Raw genomic sequence first — 21,008 nt, forward strand, 5'->3', positions numbered from 1 at the left:
GGGAATTATGGTTTTAATTCAATCATCCGTCATGCTTAGAACATTGTATATGACACTATGCTTATAAGAGAGTTGATATGGTAGAATTAAAATTTTATATGACAGTTAAAAAATAAGATGGGAATTAAAAGAGGACGGCTCCAAACACGGCCTCATTCTCTTTCTTCTTAAAACGCTTTTAATATTGAAACTCTCCGTTTCATTAGTTTCTCTCTCTAAAACTTTGATTTTTCCGTTCATTTCATTGCTTCTCACTTTCTCTTCCCAAATGAAGCTGACGGACGGAAACGCCACTTCTTCCGCCGTCATCTTCCACTTTTTTAAATGACGAAACTTTTCTTCCCACTCCTCTTCGCCGTCAGTTCCCTCGCCGTTATTTCCTTCCCGCCGTTAACTCATGCCTTGGGCTCCGGCTTGACGCTCGCCGTCGCCTACGGAACCGCCACCGTATGCGCAATCGTAGCCGCACAGCCGACTCAACGCATTATCTGCTACCGCGCCGGCGATAACACCTCTTCCTCAATCGCCCCTGTCCCGATTCTCCCCAACGTTTCCTACTTCACCGTCGCCGGTGGTGAAACCAACCTTTGCGCCCTCCGTTCCGGCGGGTACAGCCTCCTCTGCTGGGAAACGAACGCCCCGAATTACCCCGTTAAACGCCTCTACGTTAACGACACCGTTTTCCTTCAATCCCTCTCCATCGGCGACGAAAGGATTTGCGCAACGACGACGAACACGTCGCAGCCCGTCGCCTGTTGGAGACCCAACGGAAACAACCGCAACGACGTCGGAGAGCTACCCAATCGCAATTACACAATGGGTAAAATCACGTCCGGATTTGGGTTCTCTTGTGGGATTGTACTGAGTCAAAACAACCGAGTTGCTTGTTGGGGAAGTAACTCGGTAGTATCGACAGATATCGAAAGGCAGTTCGGGAACATTTCAATGGAAAATATCGAAGCTGGGGTTTCCCATGTCTGTGGAGTGAACTCGGTTGGCGATTTAGTTTGTAAAGGAAATAACTCGGCAGGTCAACTCAATGTTCCATTAAACAAAGGGTTACGCTTTGCTTCATGGTTAGCTCTCGGTGAAGGGTTTAGTTGTGGGATTAGAAGATTGAATGGCACGGTTGTTTGTTGGGGTTCCATGACTGAGTCCGCCATTGAAGACATCGAGTTCGAATCCATTGTTGCAGGCTTAAATTTCACTTGTGGGTTAACAACTAAGAATTTATCTATAGTTTGTTGGGGTCCCGGGTGGCCTGGGAACAACGGGTTTAATTCAAATTATTCTTTTGAGTTACCTTTAATGGCGGAGATTTTACCAGGGCCTTGTGTTCAATCTTTTTGCAGTGAGTGTGGGATATATCCTGAGTCGAATAGGCTTTGTTCTGGTTCTGGTAACATTTGTAGGCCCTGTTTTAACATCACCACCGCATCACCACCGTCACCGGTGGCTCCATCACCGGAGGTATCGAGGCCGTCTCGAGAGTTGAGAAGAGGGTTGTTGGCATTTGCCATAGTTGGATCAATTGGAGGTTTTATGGGGATTTGCAGTGCTATTTATTGTTTATGGACTGGTGTTTGTTTTGGGAAAAAGAAAGTTCATAATTCAGTTCAGCCAACAATCACTCGAGCAGGCTCAAATGGCGGTCCTGGATCGAACAACAGTCCTCCTTCTAGGTCGTTGAGGATTAGACGGCAAAGTTCGAGAGCAATGAAGCGTCAACGAAGTGGACCATCAATGATTCGTCAACGAAGCGGAACATCATCGAAACACGCTGATAAAGCCGAGGAATTCAGCTTTGCTGAACTTGTTGCAGCAACCAATGGTTTCTCATTAGAAAACAAGATTGGTGCAGGGAGTTACGGGGTTGTTTACAAAGGAAAACTGTCGGACGGTCGTGAAGTAGCAATCAAACGAGGTGAAACCGGCTCGAAAATGAAGAAATATCAAGAGAAAGAGATTGCATTTGAGTCCGAATTATCCTTCTTATCAAGGCTTCACCACAAGCATTTGGTTAGACTTGTTGGATATTGTGAAGAAATGGATGAAAGGCTTTTAGTTTACGAATACATGAAGAATGGAGCACTTTACGACCACTTACATGATAAGAACAACATCGAGAAATCCAGCAGTTTACTTAATTCCTGGAAAATGAGGATCAAAATCGCACTCGACGCGGCTCGAGGGATCGAATACCTTCACAACTATGCAGTTCCCCCTATAATTCATAGAGATATAAAGTCTTCCAACATATTACTCGATGCGAATTGGACAGCAAGGGTTTCAGATTTCGGACTCTCGATGATGGGACCGGAATCAGACCGAGATTACAAGCCAACAAAAGCAGCCGGAACAGTCGGTTACATTGATCCCGAATACTACGGATTAAACGTATTAACAACAAAGAGCGATGTATATGGACTCGGAGTCGTAATGCTAGAGCTTCTGACAGGGAAAAGAGCCATATTCAAGGAGAGCGAAAGTGGAGGGACACCAGTGAGCTTAGTTGATTATACGGTGCCTGCAATTATGAATGGTGAAGTAGTGAAGGTATTAGACCCTAGGGTTGGACCACCCGAGCTTAATGAAGCAGAGGCCGTAGAACTAATGGCTTATACAGCAATGCATTGTGTGAATTTGGAAGGCAAAGATAGGCCTACAATTGGTGATATTGTTTCAAATTTGGAAAGAGCTTTGACTGTTTGTGATGGCAGCCATGGCAGCATCTCAAGTGGTGCTTTCTCCATTGTTTCAGAGTAATTTTTTCTATTAAAAAAAATTAAAATTTGTTTTAGGCAGGGCAGGCATAGCTTTTGGGTTGTAAAAAGGATAGAATTTTCAAGATGCTTTTTTTGAACACTGACAACAAGAAGAAATGCTTACATCATTTGTGTCTGTTGGCCTTTTACAATTTTTTATGTTTTTTTTTATAATTGGGAAAATGGTTCAAAATTTTGACCATTTGATTTCACACCAAGAAACAAAGAAGAGAGACGAAAACAAGTCAGCCAACCTAACAACAAACAAAGATGGGGACTTAAAACTTTGCTTTCCAGGGTTGTTTTATTTTATATTTCAATGCCAAAAAATGGTTCGAATTTTAAAGGTAATATTGTTGAGATGGACAATTTTGAATCCAGAAAATATGAACAGTACAAAACGAACATGAAATAAAATATAAATATTTAAAGCATGATTATAGTGAAAAAGTAAGAGAAGTAGATAAAAAATTCATTGACTTTGAATTATGAAAAGAAAGATGGGGTTTGGATTTAATTAAGACTTTTGGTCAACACCAATTAGGCATAGTTGTTATCTTAATCATCCCTACACGTGGACGGTCAATATTCAAGTTCCTCAATTATTCATTAATAGAAACGGTGCCCCCCATATTAAACTGAAAGCATATTTTTATTTATGAATATCGAAATTAATATAACCTAATGTTGGGGTACATGGCAAATGCCAGATAAGGCGGTGGTGGCCTATTTGGCCGGTGATTTAACAACCTCTTTCCTTTTGCCTAATTTCGGAGGAATAATTTTATTTGAAGACATAAATTTTTATTTTAATTTTTCATTTAATAAAAAATTGAGTTTTATTTTAATATTCGACTTTAAATTTAATTATTAATAATAAATTTTTGGATATGGATTTTTATTTTGATTATTAGTAATCTTTAAAACTAAATTTCAGATTTTCTCTCATCTACAATATATTTCTTGGAAATATTTTAAAAATCATAACTGAATTAAAAAGAAAATGTTACAAAATTAAATAAAAATTTTATTATTTCAATCTTTTAAGTAAGTAGATTTATTTTTTTTAGGGAAAGTAAACTTAAATTAAATTAAAAAATATGATAAATTATACAAAAATATGAAATACAATAAAAATGTGTTTTGGGACATGGTATCAATGACTTAAAAACAAAATAAATATTATTTTTTAAGAATTTAGTCTAACTTTTAAAGTTAAAAATTCAGATTCAATCGTTAACATTTTTTTGTCAAATTTATTAGAGTGGTATTTTGAAATTTTAGAAAAAAAAACCTCACGCGGTAACCATGTAATAAAAAAAAAGATATTGCAATGAACGTGAATTTAATAGATAATTTTAACGGTGTTAACAATTCTTAAAAGTTACATCGTCATCTTAATCGAAATAAAGTTTTTGGGCTAATCAAAGACATTGAAAAAATTGAGCTAACAAATTATGCCAAAAAGTTAAAATATAAAAATTAAATATTAAATTTGAGCATAGTACAAGGACCAAAATTAAAATTTGAATAGTATTATATAATTTATAAAAATTTTAGAAAATATATATATATTAAAAATCCATGTAAAAAATTTAATCATAGTAGTTAATAATATTAACAATTCTAAATAAATATTACAAAAATAGAGACCAAATTATTGTAGAATTTAAGTATAACGATTAAATTTTAATTTAAGGTATAGTAGAGGGAGCAAAAGTGAGATTTGATGAAAAGAAAGGCCTGGACACGTGTCAAAGTAAAAGACCTTCCTTTATAAAAGATTAAATCTTAATTTTAGTGGAAAAATCAAAAGCGAGATTTGACTATTTTCTTATGAGAAGAAAAAGAAAAATGAAAACCTAGACACGTGTCAAGGTGGGAAGGTGGTTTATAGATTATACTTCATGGTAAATCTACCCAAATTCCGGATTATTAGAAAAAGACTTCAGTTGGTGCCAACAATTTGGTTCATCAGTCTTCACTCAATTAATATTTCAATGTTTTGGGTCATGGTCTATGTTTGGAGAATAAGAAGATTAGTATTAAAATAATCAAAATTCAAACTTATATTAAATATTGAGTTATTGCCCGAATTGAATTAAAACTAATTATTCTATAAATAAGTTTTACACTTATCACATTTTCAATTCATTTTTTAAATCTAAAAAAAAAATCGATCGAAGGGGCATCAAATAAAGAACCTTAAAGTAAAACGACTTTTGAACAATAATTTGAATATTCGAAACAAGCTTAGACATGTGGGTTTTGACTAGACCCAGCCCGTCAATAAGTGTATCTTTTTAGATATTTTCATAGCCTTGTTACAGATCTGATTCAAAATTGAAGGAAAACTCTGAAATTTCGTTCACTCCCCAAGTTTATATATGAATTGGGTGAATGTCGAGCTCATATTTTATGTAACAAAATTCAATAATAAAAGAGCCCGAAATGGATCATACTCGTAGACCGAACCACTAGTATAGAGTAACAAAAATTCAACCAAGAAGCCCGAGAACGATTAGATTCGTTGGATGAACCTTGAGTGGAGTGGAGTAGCGAAGAGTTTGGTATCAAATCTTCAATTTGATATTTGATAACCCCCCTTATCATAAAAAGAAAAAAAAACCAAATCTCCTGAGACCTTTGTAACTGTAATATGTTAAAAGGTTGAAGATGGGTCAGATTCGTGGTGGTCTTCTTTCTGCCAGTTGCAGTTCAGCTTCATTCACCCAATCCAAGAGTAGCACCTAAGGCAAGAGAGATCAGAATCGTGAACGTCTTCGTTTTGCTCGTTGCAGTTCAACTTCATTCATCCAATCTGAGAGTTGTAAGAGACCTTTGTAACTGTAATATGTGACTGCAATCAGAGCTGCTACGATGATGATAAATAAAAGCAGACGCTTCATGGTGGCAACAAATTCCTGCTGGAAATTAATGTTGTTAGGCAAGGAAAACTGACTAGGAAATGCTTATTGAGCTTGTGAAGAGAACAACATACCTGAAATCTTGAAACTTGCTTGCCCTCTTGAATCCGATCCCGCCTTTTTCTGCGCTTTGGCCCATGCTTTTTGTTTTCTGGCTCTTTTTTCTTCAATAAATGATGCAATGGTAAAAAATTATAAGCATGCATGCAAGGAAGGTTAAAGCATGCATGACAATAAAGAACGATGCAAATAAATTTTTTTGTACTAGTTTGCAACCGGATACTGAAATTGTAACTATTTAACAAATAGAATACAAAACAAGTACGAGACTCTCTTGGTAGGCCAAGCAGTTTCCAACCAAATTCCAAAGCAGCCCCACCCATTTTTTTGTGAAAACCCGATGATATATCTCTGAAAATTGGAGACTGCTTTTATGGGTTGATTGCTAGTAATTTAGAAAAGGCTAGCATCAACTCCTAGAATCCATGATAATAGCGTAAAATGTAACAAGATGGTAGGCTGAATTTCTTGAGATTAAGATGTCTCCACAATGGCAATTATCTCAGCAACATCCACAAGTTCTAACTCAAAGGAGGATTACTCGATGAAAGGAATGAGGAAATTCGGGTTTCACAAAGGGAAATGCAGGCAGAATTCCTTGTTACTATAAAACCTGACAACTAAAAGTATAAGAAATACTCCTATTTCTAGTAACTGTATGAAGGAAATCGATACTCTATCAGGCTCTATTTCACCAGGCTGCCTATCATGTTACATGCGATTACTGAAGATGCTTGAATCACTATGCATGCAATGCATGCCGTTTTCAAATAGTCATAAACCAAAATAAAGCATCAAAGTAATCTAAAATACGTAAGCTCCAAAGCAAATGAATGATGAAATAGGAGTTGAAAAATGCTAACTCAATTTAAAAGATCTTACCTCCAGAACCTTAGGTTTACGCAATTGTAGAGCTGACTCAACCTCCTGTATTTTTCTCTTACAATCTGAATTGCAAGGCAGAAGTCCAAGCCCAAACTGATTCTTTGGTATATCTTTGGGGTCATTACCAGTATCACGATATGCAGCCTGAACATCTTGGCATATCCATTCCTTCTTCAAGGTTTGGCATTTACAGCGAACAGTAACCTGGCACATAGAAGATGGAGATGAATAGGAAGCTAACAACACTTTAAATTTTGATTGTGAACTCGATTATATGATGTTGCTGTAAGTTGAAGGGAAATCATTCACCGAAATCTCTGAAATATAGAAATTTTCTTTCTTATCAGTGATATAGTCAATTAATTAAAATTTATTACCTTTTTGCTGCACTTATCAGGGGCTGGGCATTTATCAACATGGCATATTTCAGGACATAAATGCTTACAGTTAGGCAGCTTTCTGCAGCACAAGTTTCAAAAGAATTTATCATATATCTCAATTATATCAGGTTAATGAAAAACAATCCAACAACCTAAAAAGCAACTGCAGCAGGAGAGAGAGCAAGAATATATCTATAAACTACCTATGGCAAGGGCCCCCACATGAGCGAGCAGCCACTTGATCCTTTTCAGATAAATTGTTATAATGGATGCACTCAAATGCATGGACCATTGCACCACAGTGACATGACCGTTTCATGAGCACTTTGCAAGGAGGGCATTCTCCGGGATGACATGGTAGGGGGCAGGGGTGCGAACATTTAGGCATCCTCACCTGGGGACATGTTTAAAAGATAAGGCAATCAGATTCCCCTTATTAAATACAGTTTCTTGTAACTAGATAAACTGTGGTGACTATGAGTTCTTGATAGCAGCCTTATATGTTTTTAAAGTTTAAAGCACTCAAGAGACCAAGAGAGCAAAGCAGGGAAAAAAGATTAGGAGTCAAAAATCGTAAATAGAATAAATGAGAACAATAACGGGTTTAGCACCTTCTGGCAAGGGAGATTACACACTTCACAAGATTCACTTCTTTTCTGATGTCCTGATGAAGAAGGCTGGGTCTCCAGGGGATGGCAAGTTTTTGTACAATAATGATTGCCACAAGGAAGAAGATTTCCACATAAATTATCACAAGAAAATCGTGTTGTATTGGAGCAAACCATCTGAAACAAGGAAGAAGAATTAGTTTAAAATGAAATACACGGCCTTTGGGCAATCAAGTAGATCAATCAGAAGCTAATCCTTTACAACTTAAAAAGAAGTAAAACCAACCATCCTCTCTGCTCCAAAGTGCTCGCCAACACATGGTCTCCAAACAAGTTCTGGGCAAGGAGGGCAAGGGGTGCCTGGAGTGCACTCTGTCTGATGATTTGATTTCTTTTTCTTGGGTTTCAATGTGAATTCTGGATTGGGAGGAGGTCTTGGCCCATGACACCTGGAATACCAGAAGGAAATAAAACTAAATTAGCTAACAGAGACATACGTAAAGTTTGAAGTCACACCTTGAATATCAAAAAGCTATTTGGCAAACCTTAAGTTGCACTTGTGACCACATGGATATTCTTCTTCACAAGGTGCCCGACATGGGGGGCAAGCTGCATAGTGGCATCTGTGCGGCTGGTAAAAAAGGGAAGAGAATTATTGGCTAGGAGAACTTGAGCAAAATATGCCATATACTTTGTTTATGCTAAGTTATAAAGAAAACAGAGACTATGACTTTATGAGAGACACGTGCAATATAGAGACTTTTAAACATGATAAAAAATTATGGATTTATTAATATGACAATACTAGCTAATAACATAAGTTCTAAGACATATGCAGTAGCTAAACCATGAAAGTTATCATGCATAGAAATGAATGAAATAATCATGATGATTACAGATAACATGTAATCCTAGCATAAGATTAAAACTCGGGCAAGGTCACGTTACTATCAAAAGCTTCATATAACAGACACAAGGAAGCTACAACATAAATAAGCTCCAGCAAGGAATATACAGAGGTAAGGAATCTTAATAGTACCTTACTGGTTGATGCATGCCTGCACAAAGGAGTTATCTTACATAATTTACGGCATTTAGGAGGCTTGTGATCCATCTCAGTACCACAAGGAACCTAGTAGAAAGAAACCATCACAAAATGTCGAAAGGTGGCTTATATTAGCAGCAGATACAAATAAAAATAACATTGTGGAGAAATTTGCCAAGTTACCACAAACCCATCATCAACTCAACTAAGACCCTATATAGCCATAATACGAGATATGAATGCTTGAATGCAGTAATATAACCATCTGCAAATGAACATAGAATCTGTGATAAATGAACTCTCACCTCAAAGTGTGTCTCACCACATGCACATGAAATTGTCACCATAATTGGACAGGGAGCACAGGCACCTCTACAATAATGAAAACTCATAGTCAGCACATTTTTCCTTCTGGATAAGTACTCAAAGCAAAGAATGAATAGCATCTGAGCCTTTCTTTTCTCCTATAGCTGCCAAGATTATAATAACATGACAAAGCCAACTAGAATTTCACTTTGAAAAGTTTAGAGAAGGGATAATTATTCCATTTAGAACAGCAATGACAAAGTTGCTAGGCAGTTCTCTTTGTTTATCATTGTCCTACTATAACAATTTTATTGCCCTACAGACACTTAAAAGAAAAATAAGTAATAAAACTTAATCATGTAGCATACCTATGGCAAGGAGCAGGGCATTTGTGGTTCTTGCAGCGAAGCCTCTTATCACAAACCTGAAGCATCCATAATTCTATAACATTTAACAGGCAAAACAATTTCAACAAAAGAAAAAAACAAGACAATAAAACACAACACCTCCGAACATGGCGGACAATCTCCATCACAACAACGACGTTTACAAGCATGGCGTCCGCAATCCCTCATTCTCAAACACTTCCTTTCACACGACAAATCTTGATAGCAAGGAACCTACATTAAATTCAGTTAAAAGAATCACGAAAATTCCACGAACAGTAACAAAAAGCAATCAATCAAACATTTGCTACCTCTTTCTTCAATCCTCCACACCAGCACGCCTTCTTAACCATAGTCCTACAAGTCTCCACACAAGGTCCTTTGTGACACCGCTCGGGACACCTATGGAAACCACAGTTCAACAGCTTATTACAAGTTGCACCGCAAACCGGAGCCACCCCATCACAGGGCATCCCTTCATAAATTCTTTTCCCGCAAGGACATGTCCTATTTCCTTGCAATGGACACTCCCCACAATCTCCCCCGTGGCATCCTCTTTCACAAACATGCTTTCCACAGTTAAGCAACTTTTTACACTCATTTTCGCAGCGATAATCCCGGTCACAACAATCTTTCTCTTCTTCCTTTTTACCACACCGGCAACGGTAAGTCTCACGTGCACGGCAAGGAGGGCACGTGCCTGGATGACAGATTTCGGAGCAGTTATGTTTGTTACAATCTAAACGCTTCTTACAAAGTTTGTTACAGGAAAAGTTTTTGAAACCGCAACGGCGAAAATCTTCGACGGAGCCGCAAAAGCAACGCGCTTTGACGGATTTCGGGCAGGACGGGCAGGGACCAGGGTGGCACAAAAGGAGGCAAAAGTGACCGCAATTGTTTGGCAACGGGCGGTTACATATTTCGCCGCAAGAGTGAGGGAGGATCCACGGGTTGTCAGACGGAGGATCTCGGAGCTTACCGCAGAAGCAAAGGTAACATCTAGGGATTTCAGATTTGGAGTAGGAGGAGCGGCACTTGGGGCAGTTCCAGGTGGCTTGTTTGGCGGCGGTTTCGGCGGTGATAGGGAGACGTGCAGCGGCGCGTGCTGCTGAAAGGTCAGAAGATTGGCGGGCCCATGATTGAATGCAGAGGAGGTGGAAGACAGCGAAGCAGAGGGAAGAGCAAGACCACGTCGGATCAGAGGGACGGATCCGTTCGAGGCAAATGAGGCATGATAAAGCGCCGGAGGAGGAAGAGGTTAAGAATGATTGGATCTTGGACAGATCAACGGCTGTGATCGAAGATGATGATGATGATGATGAAGATGAGGAAAATTCAAGGTAGGTTTTGAAAATAGAGTTTGAGAGATCGGAACCGACTTGGAAGTTCTCGGAATCGGAATCGGAGTCCGAGTCCAGGTCCGAGTCCGAGAATGGCGGTTGCGATGACGGTGGCGGTTGGTAGTTGGCCGTTGTGTTCATTTCTTGGATTTGAACTTCTCTTAGAGGAATCGGATCTTGCCGGGTTTTCAGAGTGATGATTTAGACGGCTCTCTTTTTTGAGATATTCAAAAAATCACGTCCAATTGTGATGAACGGCCCAGATATTATTGGATATTAATTAATTCGATTTTCCTTTTTGCTGATTTACAAATTCGGAGAATGAAATTATTTTCGGAACAAATTTAGATATTCAAATGTGTTGGACAATTAAATTTGAATAATAAAAATATAATATTTAATGTCTATTGATATGGATATTATTGTCAATATAAGAGGACTTGGATTTGAATACGCTAAATCGCATTATCCTCCTATTTATAAGTTCGGAAGGACTAGAAGTGCTCATAAGTCGGCTTGGGCTGGGCATAAAATTTAATCCAAGCTCGGCCTAGATAAAAATATTAAAACTCAGGCTCGGCCGAACTCGTATTAATTTTTTATATAACTTTTTAAAAAAAAATATAATACATCAAAAATATTAAAAATATTAAAATAAATGTTTTCCAAGAAATTGAAAATAAATTAAAAAATGTATACTTAAATAACACTAAGATATATGCAACTTAACAAGTAAATGCATTTATATTAGTAACAAAATTAACAATAACAACAAAATAGTAACACTATAATAATGAAATGATAGCAAAATAGTGAAAAAAAATAGCAATAAAATAGTAAAAAAAACAACTTCTTTTTGCAAATTCCGGACTTGGGACAAAAAAGCTTTACCTGAGGCCTAGCCTATTTTATAAACAAGTATTATTTTTTTTTGTCAAAGTCCATTTTTCGGGCTTATATTTTTATCCAAACCCTCCCATTTTTCGAGCTGGATGGCTCGACCCATGAGCAATTCTAGGAGAGATTATGGGTAATTCTAGGCATTGTGTCAAAAAGAACAGATATAATCAGAACTTATAATGAAATTGTTCAAAAAAACATTAAACTAAAAGAGAAGGGTTCAAAATGAATAAATGTATAAAAGTTGAGGGTTAAATTTATTATTATACATTATATATTGTTAAGTATCACTCCTATTTTCAGTCAAATTTGAGAAATAATCTTTTAGTTAAACTCTGTTTATTTAGTTCAGTCAAACACTGATTAGTTTAGATTATTTATTATTATTTGACATATAAATTTAGCCTATAAATAGGCTCTTTTACAACCTTAGTAAAAACACCCATTAGAGATTAGAACTCATAACACATTTAGAGAATTTTGTGTTTACGTTTTGAGAGTTCTTTGTTTTCTGGTTTTTGGGGTTTAACTTTATCTTTATCTTTTGTACTCTTCGTTTTTTTTCCATTGTAGTAAAATTATCTTTGCCCGTGGTTTTTTATCCTCTTTGGAGGGGTTTTTTCACGTTAAATTTGTGTGTTCAATTTCTCAATTTATTCCACTTTTTTGCTACTTGTTACTTAATCGGGTCAATCCCTAACAAGTGGTATCAGAGCTAGTTCAATTTTCATAGATCAGCTCATTCAGATATGACAACAATAATGTTTGAAATTGAGAAATTCGATGGTGAGACAAATTTTAATCTGTGATAAGTTCGGATGATGGCAAATCTAGTTTAATCCAGTTTGAAAAATATTGTTACCGGGAAAAAGCCTGAGAATCTAAATAAAACAGAATGGGAAGAGCTTGATGAAAAGGCCTTGTCTGCAATCCAGTTGTGCCTCGCGAATACGGTATTGCAGGAGGTATTGATGGAGAAGACCTCATCCGCCTTGTGGAAAAGGTTAGAAACTCTTTATGCGACTAAGTCTCTGGCTAACCGTTTAGTATTGAAACAAGGTCTATTTACGTTTCGCATGAACGAATGTGAGCTTCTTAGAGATCACATCAGTCAATTCATTACTCTTTTAAATGATTTAAAGAATGTTGAGGTTCATATTGATGATGAAGATCAATTTATGTTATTATTGTGCTCTTTACCCCCTTCATACAAGTCTTTTAGGGAAACCCTGATTTATGGTAGAGATAAAATCTCGTTCGAAGATGTGAGGGTCATTTGTTGAGTAGAGACAAACTCAACAATGAGCTTCATTTGGATAGCAAGGCAGATAGGCAAGCTTCCGTTTTGGTAGCATCAAAGAAACGAGACAAAAGGTGTCGCTATTGTAAAAAGTTAGGTCACGTCAAAGTAGATTGTTATAAACTGTGAAATAAAAAAGCTGCTGAGAGTAACGAGGAAGATGTAGCTGGTGCTAATTTGGCAGATGAAAGCAGTGATGATTTCTTGTTAGTGTCAACGAGAAATAACTCCAAGCTCACGTCCAAGTGGATCCTAGATTCGGGATGTTCTTTCCACATGTGTCCCAATAGAAAATGGTTCTCTACATACAGTTCGGTTGAAGGTGGAGTTGTGCACATGGGAAATGATTCATCTAGTAAGGTAGTTGGTATTGGAATTGCTAAAATCAGGACACACGATGGGACAATTAGGACACTCTCAGATGTCAGGTATGTACCTGATTTACGAAAGAATCTCATCTCCTTGAGTATTTTAGACTTGAAAGGATGCAGAATCAACATCGAGTCGAGCGTTATTAAAGTATCTCGTGGAGCTCTCGTTTTGTTAAAAGGTAAAAGAACTGGCAGTCTTTATATTCTGGAAGGTTTTACAGTAACCGGTGAAATCGGATGTCCCTCATCCGTTACAGAGTCGAAGTCAACTCGTTTGGAGCGGAGGCAACTTGGTCATAGGAGGAAAAAATGTATGACCGTTTCTTTGAAGAGAGGTTCTCTTTTGGATGCAGGTTTTGAAAAGTTAGGGCACTGTGTTCGTGAAAATGAGACCCGGGTTAGTTTTGATTTGGCAGTGTACAAGTCGAAGACTAGAAGTCTTCCAGTTTCTAAGCACAGATTCGACTCAGTTAATTCCCTGCATAGTTCAAGATAGGCTCGTGGCGGGCTTTGACAAAGATGGCGTTGTGGAAATATGAGTCGAGGTGGAGATTTGTTAAGTATGACTCCTATTTTCAGTTAAATTTGAGAAATAATCTTTTAGTTAAACTCTGTTTATTTGTTTCAGTCAAACACTGATTAGTTTAGATTATTTTATTATTATTTGACATATAAATTTAGCCTATAAATAGGCTCTTTTACAACCTTAGTAAAAACACTCATTAGAGGTTAGAACACATAACATATTTAGAGAATTTTGTGTATACGTTTTGAGGGTTCTTTGTTTTCGGGTTTTTAGGGTTTAGTTTTATCTCCATCTTTTGTACTCTTCGTTCTTTTGCAATTATAGTAAAATTATCTTTGTCCGTGGTTTTTATCCTCTTTGGAGGGGTTTTTCCACGTTAAATTTGTGTGTTCAATTTCTCAATTTATTCCACTTTTTTGTAACTTGTTGCTTAATCGGGTCAATCCCTAACATATATAAACACCAAAAAAAACATTTAATAGTGCAATTTTAACGGAGAAACTGTTTTGCTTACAGTGACTAATTTATTTATTTTTTCAATAAAAAACACCAGTGTGTTTGGTTCGCTGTAATAGGTATACCATTACGCCCCGATTACGCGCCTATTACATTACCGACCTATTCCGGCATTTGGTTCGTTGTAATCAGTATTACGCGCCTATTACGATACCGACCTAATCCCCAAATTCTCTATTTTTCTATTCCCTTCCCAAATCGACGATTACCCTATTACGTCCGTCTTCCCAAATCAGTCTCTGTTTTACCCTCCCTCCCTAACCGAAATCGACCTCCACCCTCTCCTTTTTCTGTCCTCATCATTTCTCCTCCCATTTCTTTACCCATTCTCTCTCTCGGCCTCTTTTTTCATTTTTTTCCCTTTCATTTGTTGTGGTTTTTGAAATCCACTGCTTCATTTTTTCTCTCGGTCTCGGCGTTTGGTTTTTGAATCTTGAGGTATGAATCTTAAACTTTTCATTTCTTTGTCTGTCTTTGCCTTGGATTGTGGCTGCTGTCATTGTGCTGCTGCTGATTTCGGTCATAAAAATATTTGCTTGCATAGACATAATTTCTACCAGAAAAAATCAGACCCTACTTTGGATTCTTTGAAAATTGAATGTTATAATTTCAGTTGAAGACAATAATTTTTTTCCTGAATAAAACTCTATTTAATCAACATAGAGTAGAAGTTAAGTTTCATGTTGGTATGAGTCTTTTTAATTTAATATTATGGAATGGCATGTTCATGTTGGTAGCCATTCTTCAGATAGACCAGCATTAGAACCAAGGGTAGTAGTTATCAAATCTTCTCTGAAGGCATATGTTGCATATAATATGATGAGCAGTTTGTTCTTGTGTGGCTTGAAAAACCACATAAGGTACTTGACATTAATCTTCCTGAATCTAGAGGAGGTGGAGGGGAAGCTTCAGAATGTTGATCTTGACATTGTGCTCAATATTTTAACGAGTAGTTGCCATTTTACTGAATCAGAATCCAGGAGAGAAGTGCATTTAGTTGATCTGGTACGCTAATATGTTCCATAATTCATGGGTTTGCTTAGTTGCAATTGCAGTGCATACAAGCACAAGTTTTAGGTTAGGTTTAATAGTATTATGAGATGAGAAAATTTTAGTGCATGGTAAGTTACACGTCTTTAGAAGAACATTGAATACAAGAAAGAGCAATAGTAATGGAATAATATTAGAAAAAGAAACAAACATTTCCATAGCTATCTGGACTTTCCTAATGGAGAAGAAAAATATGACGTTCTTATTAATTTTAATGATGGAATGTAAACTAGTCTTTATTGTACTTTTAGGATAAATTTAGTCATTTTATAGGACATAATCATTGTTCATGTATGTGCAGTTCAACAGAGAATCCTATTGAGTTTTATACAAGTAAAAGTTAGTTGAATATGGGCAAAAGATGAGATCCTATAGCATAATTCATAACCATATCTATATATCCATATAGCAAATTCCTAAAATGGAATGTTCAAATTGTAGAGGGTAATTTAAATCATTAAATCATAGAATGAATGTCTTTAACGAAAAGACAATTTGATTAATAATACCAACAGTCGCTGGTACCCTCTTGTTGTTTAACATACTAGAAAAATAAAATGCATGCCCTAAAAAAGACAAGGCGAACTTCCTTCATTGCCGAGACAAAATGAAGCATTCAAGTTTTTATGTGGTAAGACCGTTATTTGGAAACATAGGTTTATTTTGGTTCAAACGTATATGTTTATTTTGGTACTAAAATAAATAAGCCCTGAGAAAATTCAGAACCAAAACTCATCATAAATAAATATTATGAACTTGCTGCTGCTTTTTTTTAATTTTTTTTCTTAACGTATATGTTATGCCTTTTTCTTGAAAACTTATGTGCTTGATTCGTTCTCTTTGCTCACCTTAATATGAAAAAGTATGTTTCTAGTTACCTGGATGGAATGTTTACACAATCTAGTCTTTTCTGCTTTGGTATCTATTCTGTTGTCTCCAGTATCTGAAATTATAATACTGGACTTGTGCATCACAATTAACAACAAATCTTCAGCTTCATGTTTTTTCAATTATACCTTATTTTTTTCAATTGTAATACTGGACTTGCGCATCACAATCCATAGAAATTTTCTATTCTGCAGATAGAGCCAATCCCAAGTGGAAATCTGCCTCCTGGTTGTTTTTCCTGTTGAAGGTTGCAAGCTTATCAGAAAGGAAAAGATATTATTTTCAGGATTTTCCCTTTTCTTTTTTTTTCCTTTATGAAGCTGAGTGTGCACTACAATTTTAAAGCACAAGTTTGAATGAATTCCTTCTATTTTGCTTGTTTGTATTCATGTTACTTTGGTTTTGCTGGAATTCTTTGTTGTGAATGTAAGGGATATAATAAGACGTTTGATACCTCTGTTATAAGCATTAGCGTAGACGATGCAGCATTAGATGTTGCTCCCTAAATAAGCTTGCAAACACATGAGCTTTGATGAATGATGCCAAGGAATGACAAATAAGGGTTACACTCACTGCCATTATCAATCCTAATGATTTTGATGAGAACAAAAAATTGTTTGTGCTAAAGAAATAAATTATTTAAGGCAAACAATAGCATCACCTAAATTGATAAAGTCAAGCAATATTAGTGTGGTTACATAAAATGGTCAAAAAAAATCATCAACCACTATGTGTTGATATAATATAAGGACCTTTGAGATCAATGTGTGCGAGTGAAAAAGCATCTTGTACGTGTGAATAAATAATAAGAAAGTGTGAACAAACTTACTTGGACAAATAGAACAATCTATAGTGTGCTTTTTACAAATAATTTTAAAAGGTGAAATCTAATTCACTTTCTACAAATATGCATGTCCAAGTCGAGTGTGCCAAATTGAAGTAGAAACATCGGTAGAAGAACAAATTTTAGTAAAAACATTGGTAAAATAAGAAAAAAAAAGACATGGAAGAAGATTGAAACAATGTTGATTGATTTTGGTTAGACTCAATGATGTAGAGACCTTGCTTTTTATCAATGTCCTTCATCCTTTTAGTACAAAGATATTAGATTATGCAAAAGTCAAAGATAAAAAATAAAAAATAAAAAAATGAAACAATTTAGATACTAAGTTAATTTTGGGATTGAAAGTAAATTGTAACGAAATTATAGTGGATAAAGAATATTAGTAAAGTTTTCATTTTTTTTGGTAACCACATATGGCCTATATGAGAAATGTGTACTAAACGACCATTAAATAATCAAACTAACTTAGATTGGTTACACATGATAAGGACTTAAGACACAGCAAGTCAAACACTGTATAATTAGTAACCTTTGTATCTAAAATCCAATGCAAGGATGAATCTTTCACTGAATTTTACAACATACCTGCCAAGTTGGCAACAACATAAACTGACAATCATTTATTCAATAGATAAAAGAATTTTGAGTAAAACAAGAGCTTACTCAGGTGTAATATTATTGTTTAATGCTGTAAATTTAAATTTAAATGTTCAAACTAATCAATGTTCAAAATTTGAACATGCTTTAATAAACTAATCAATATATTTAAAACTTCAATTTCATCATTAAATCAAATCCTCATTCTTTATTTTATTTGTTTTAAAATTAGGTCACCTTAATTAAACTAATCATCAATAAATAAACTAATCAATGTTCAAACTTTGAACATGCTTTATAATTTTAAATTATAATGAGTTTAGTTATAATCTAACAAATACCAACAATTAATTTTAGGTCAATTATACATATACCTTTAAATTTTAATATATTTAAAATGTATTTAAATATATTTTCTTTCTTTATTGTTTTAGTGATTGATAAAGAAATGAAATTAAAGTTGGAACAATATCATTTAATAGATACTTTTTTGCTTCGTTTGTTCTAAATTATAATGAGTTTATTTTTATTTGATAATGTGTAATTGCAACTTCAATTCTTTGATAGTGTGTTCTAATTTTAATATGTTGCAGTAATGGCTCGTCTGCCTTTAATTGCACAAAGTGTGAGGCGTAAAAGAAATGGTATTGCACTGACAATATGGTTTGAAATCTGTAGAATTGCGATTTGGTTCTTATTTACAATAGGTGTCAGCCTTAGCCTACATACTTATAGACCAAGGATTAGGTTTTATACCTTAGATTTTTATGCAAAACGGGATTATGTGAAAAGGCTTGTATATGCTAGTGACGAGACCTGTATTGAACAAGTTAGGATGAATAGAACTGCATTTTTTAAACTATGTGAGATGTTAGAGTCCTTAGGGGGATTGAATTCGTCAAGAAACATGCTTGTTAATGAGCAAATGGTAATGTTTTTACATATCATCTCCCATCACCTGAAAAATCGAGTTATTAAGCATCACTTTAGAAGGTCCGGGGAAACTGTTAGCAGAGCATTTCATAGTGTTTTAAATGATGTCATATGCTTACAAGATGTGTTATTTAAAAAGGCGGAACCAATTATAGCTAATTCTTCTGACACAAGGTGGAAATGGTTTAAGGTATTGGACTGAGTTTTATATATAACTTGTACAACATTTAGTTGATTTAGATTTAAATTAGTATTCTAACTCAAGGTTTTATATCATGTGATATAGAATTGCTTAGGTGCTCTTGATGGAACCCACATCAAGATTAGGGTTCCAACAGTTGATAAACCTAGATATCGAACCCGAAAAGGTGACATAGCAACAAATATGCTAGGTGTTTGTACACCTGAGATGCAATTTGTTTATGTTCTTCCTGGTTGGGAAGGTTCAATTGTCGATGGACGGGTGCTTCGAGATGCCATTAGTAGAAGACATGGACTAAAAGTTCCACATGGTAAAGTGTATAGTTAGAGGAATTTGAATTATTCATTAAGATCAAACTTTGTGTGCTGAATTAATCATTTATTAAAAAAATTATTTTATAGGTTGTTGTTATCTAGTTGATGCTGGATACACAAATTGTGAGGGATTTCTTGCACCATTTAGAGGACAGCGATAGCATCTGAACGAGTGGCGTCAGGGTTATCAGCCACGTTCTCCGCAAGAGTTTTTTAATATAAAACATGCCTTAGCACGTAATGTCATTGAAAGATGCTTTGGCTTATTAAAACTTAGATGGGGAATACTTAGGAGTCCATCGTTTTATCCTGTAAGGGTGCACAATAGAATTATTATTGCATGTTGTTTGCTCCATAATTTTATTCGAACCCATATGAGTATTGATCCCATTGAATCGGAGGTGGGAGAAGGATTACCTACTAATGTGGTGAATAACGATGAACCGAATATCAAAAATATTCATCCATCGAATGCTTGGGATACTTGGAGGATGGAACTAGCCAACCAAATGTTCGATGAATGGCAAGCATCTAGAAATTAGTTAGGTTTAAGGACAAATTGAGTTACAATTAATTTGTTGATGTTATTTTATGTATCTAGTTTATGAAACTTTGGTGGTGTTTGATTAAAATTCTGTATTGTACTAAACTTTGTTGAATTATAATTTAATTATCTTTTCATTCAGCATGTGTTATTTCATTAAATCTAGTATTGAGCTTTTGATTCATGATATTGAACTAACGATATAATATTATAAACTGTTCACCTTTTGATTCATGATATTAAAAACAGTAAATAATGTTAATTTATTTTTTTCTTAAGATAATTATGTCAGGTGTTCCACAATCACATGCTTCTTATCAAGCTTCTCGAGGAAGCAAAAGAAAATGGATTCCAGAAGAAGATGCAGCCTTGGTTTCTTGCATGGTGGAACAATGTAGGAACATTTAATGCTGATACCGGGTTCAAGGCCGGTTATTTGAACGAGCTAGAAAAAATGCTAGAAAAAGCTTTACCAAGAGCAATGTTGAAGGCGAAGCCAAATATTGAATCTCGGATTAGGTGTCTAAAAAGGGAATGGTCAGTCGTCTACGACATGCTTAATGGCCAAAACAACAGCGGTTTTGGTTGGGACGAGCATAGGTAGCTCGTTGTTGCTGAAGATGCAGTTTGGGAATCCTATGTAAAGGTAAAATGTATTTCAAGTATTTATTTGTTTTTTTACAAAATTATAAATAATATGATTTCCTCATTTTTTTTAGAGTCACAAAGAAGCCTCCCAGTTCAGACATCGTTCTTTCCCTTACTACAACCAGCTTACTGCCATATACACAAGAGATCGGGCGACTGGGAAAAACATTCAAACAACTGCTGATGTTCTTGAAGAAATACATGCTGAGGATGAACGTACTACAGATATGAATGAAGAGAGAAACACATTCTATGACTGCGAAGCTGACGTCTCTTTAGACGGCATGGATGTTTCTGGTACAGATCCGCGAGGAGATAGAGACCAAGGGGGTTCCTCATCTTCAAACAAGAGAAAGAAGAAATCTGATGCTCGTGATAATGTGTATTCTTCATTTGATGAGGCTGCCACTTTGTTGGGGGAAAAAATCCAGGCCGTGGCGATTAAATCAGTAGGAGTATTGCCTCTGAGGTGGTAGTTTAGCAGAAGTCAGAAGAACATCAAAAGATGGAAGAGAAAGCTTCAAATTTATATTCAGCCTTATGGTCAATTGAAGGTTTAACCGATGATCAATGGTATGATGCTTTGAGTAAAATTCCCAATCATCCAACTCAAATGATCGTTTTCTTTAGTTTACCTTCTGTTGCCCAATTGGAATGGGTCAGAAGATTTCTT

At 35.8% G+C, this 21,008-nt stretch overlaps 2 protein-coding genes across 3 annotated transcripts; one reads left to right on the forward strand and one right to left on the reverse strand.

Annotated features, from left to right (window-relative positions):
• Positions 1 to 2,893, forward strand: LOC121218577 (putative serine/threonine-protein kinase-like protein CCR3). Its single transcript, XM_041096006.1, has one exon. The coding sequence runs from the start codon at positions 325 to 327 to the stop codon at positions 2,764 to 2,766; it is 2,442 nt and encodes an 813-aa protein (XP_040951940.1). The 5' UTR covers positions 1 to 324; the 3' UTR covers positions 2,767 to 2,893.
• A 2,068-nt stretch (positions 2,894 to 4,961) lies between these two features.
• Positions 4,962 to 10,940, reverse strand: LOC107900535 (NF-X1-type zinc finger protein NFXL2). Of its 2 annotated transcripts, none has more exons than XM_041096009.1 (13): positions 9,674 to 10,940; positions 9,483 to 9,596; positions 9,345 to 9,400; positions 8,976 to 9,042; positions 8,665 to 8,757; positions 8,171 to 8,256; positions 7,912 to 8,074; positions 7,629 to 7,802; positions 7,221 to 7,411; positions 7,015 to 7,096; positions 6,635 to 6,841; positions 5,767 to 5,856; positions 4,962 to 5,689 (listed from the first exon to the last, which is right to left on the reverse strand). In XM_041096009.1, exons 1-13 carry the CDS (start codon positions 10,841 to 10,843, stop codon positions 5,531 to 5,533), a joined length of 2,652 nt encoding a protein of 883 aa, XP_040951943.1. In that variant the 5' UTR covers positions 10,844 to 10,940; the 3' UTR covers positions 4,962 to 5,530. The 2 variants fall into 2 exon arrangements, with proteins under 2 accessions (XP_040951943.1, XP_040951942.1); XM_041096008.1 differs by having other exon boundaries at positions 4,962 to 5,692.
• Between the last annotated feature and the right edge of the window lie 10,068 nt (positions 10,941 to 21,008).

Source organism: Gossypium hirsutum, chromosome D06, assembly GCF_007990345.1.
Source record: "Gossypium hirsutum isolate 1008001.06 chromosome D06, Gossypium_hirsutum_v2.1, whole genome shotgun sequence".
Lineage (NCBI taxonomy): Eukaryota > Viridiplantae > Streptophyta > Magnoliopsida > Malvales > Malvaceae > Gossypium > Gossypium hirsutum.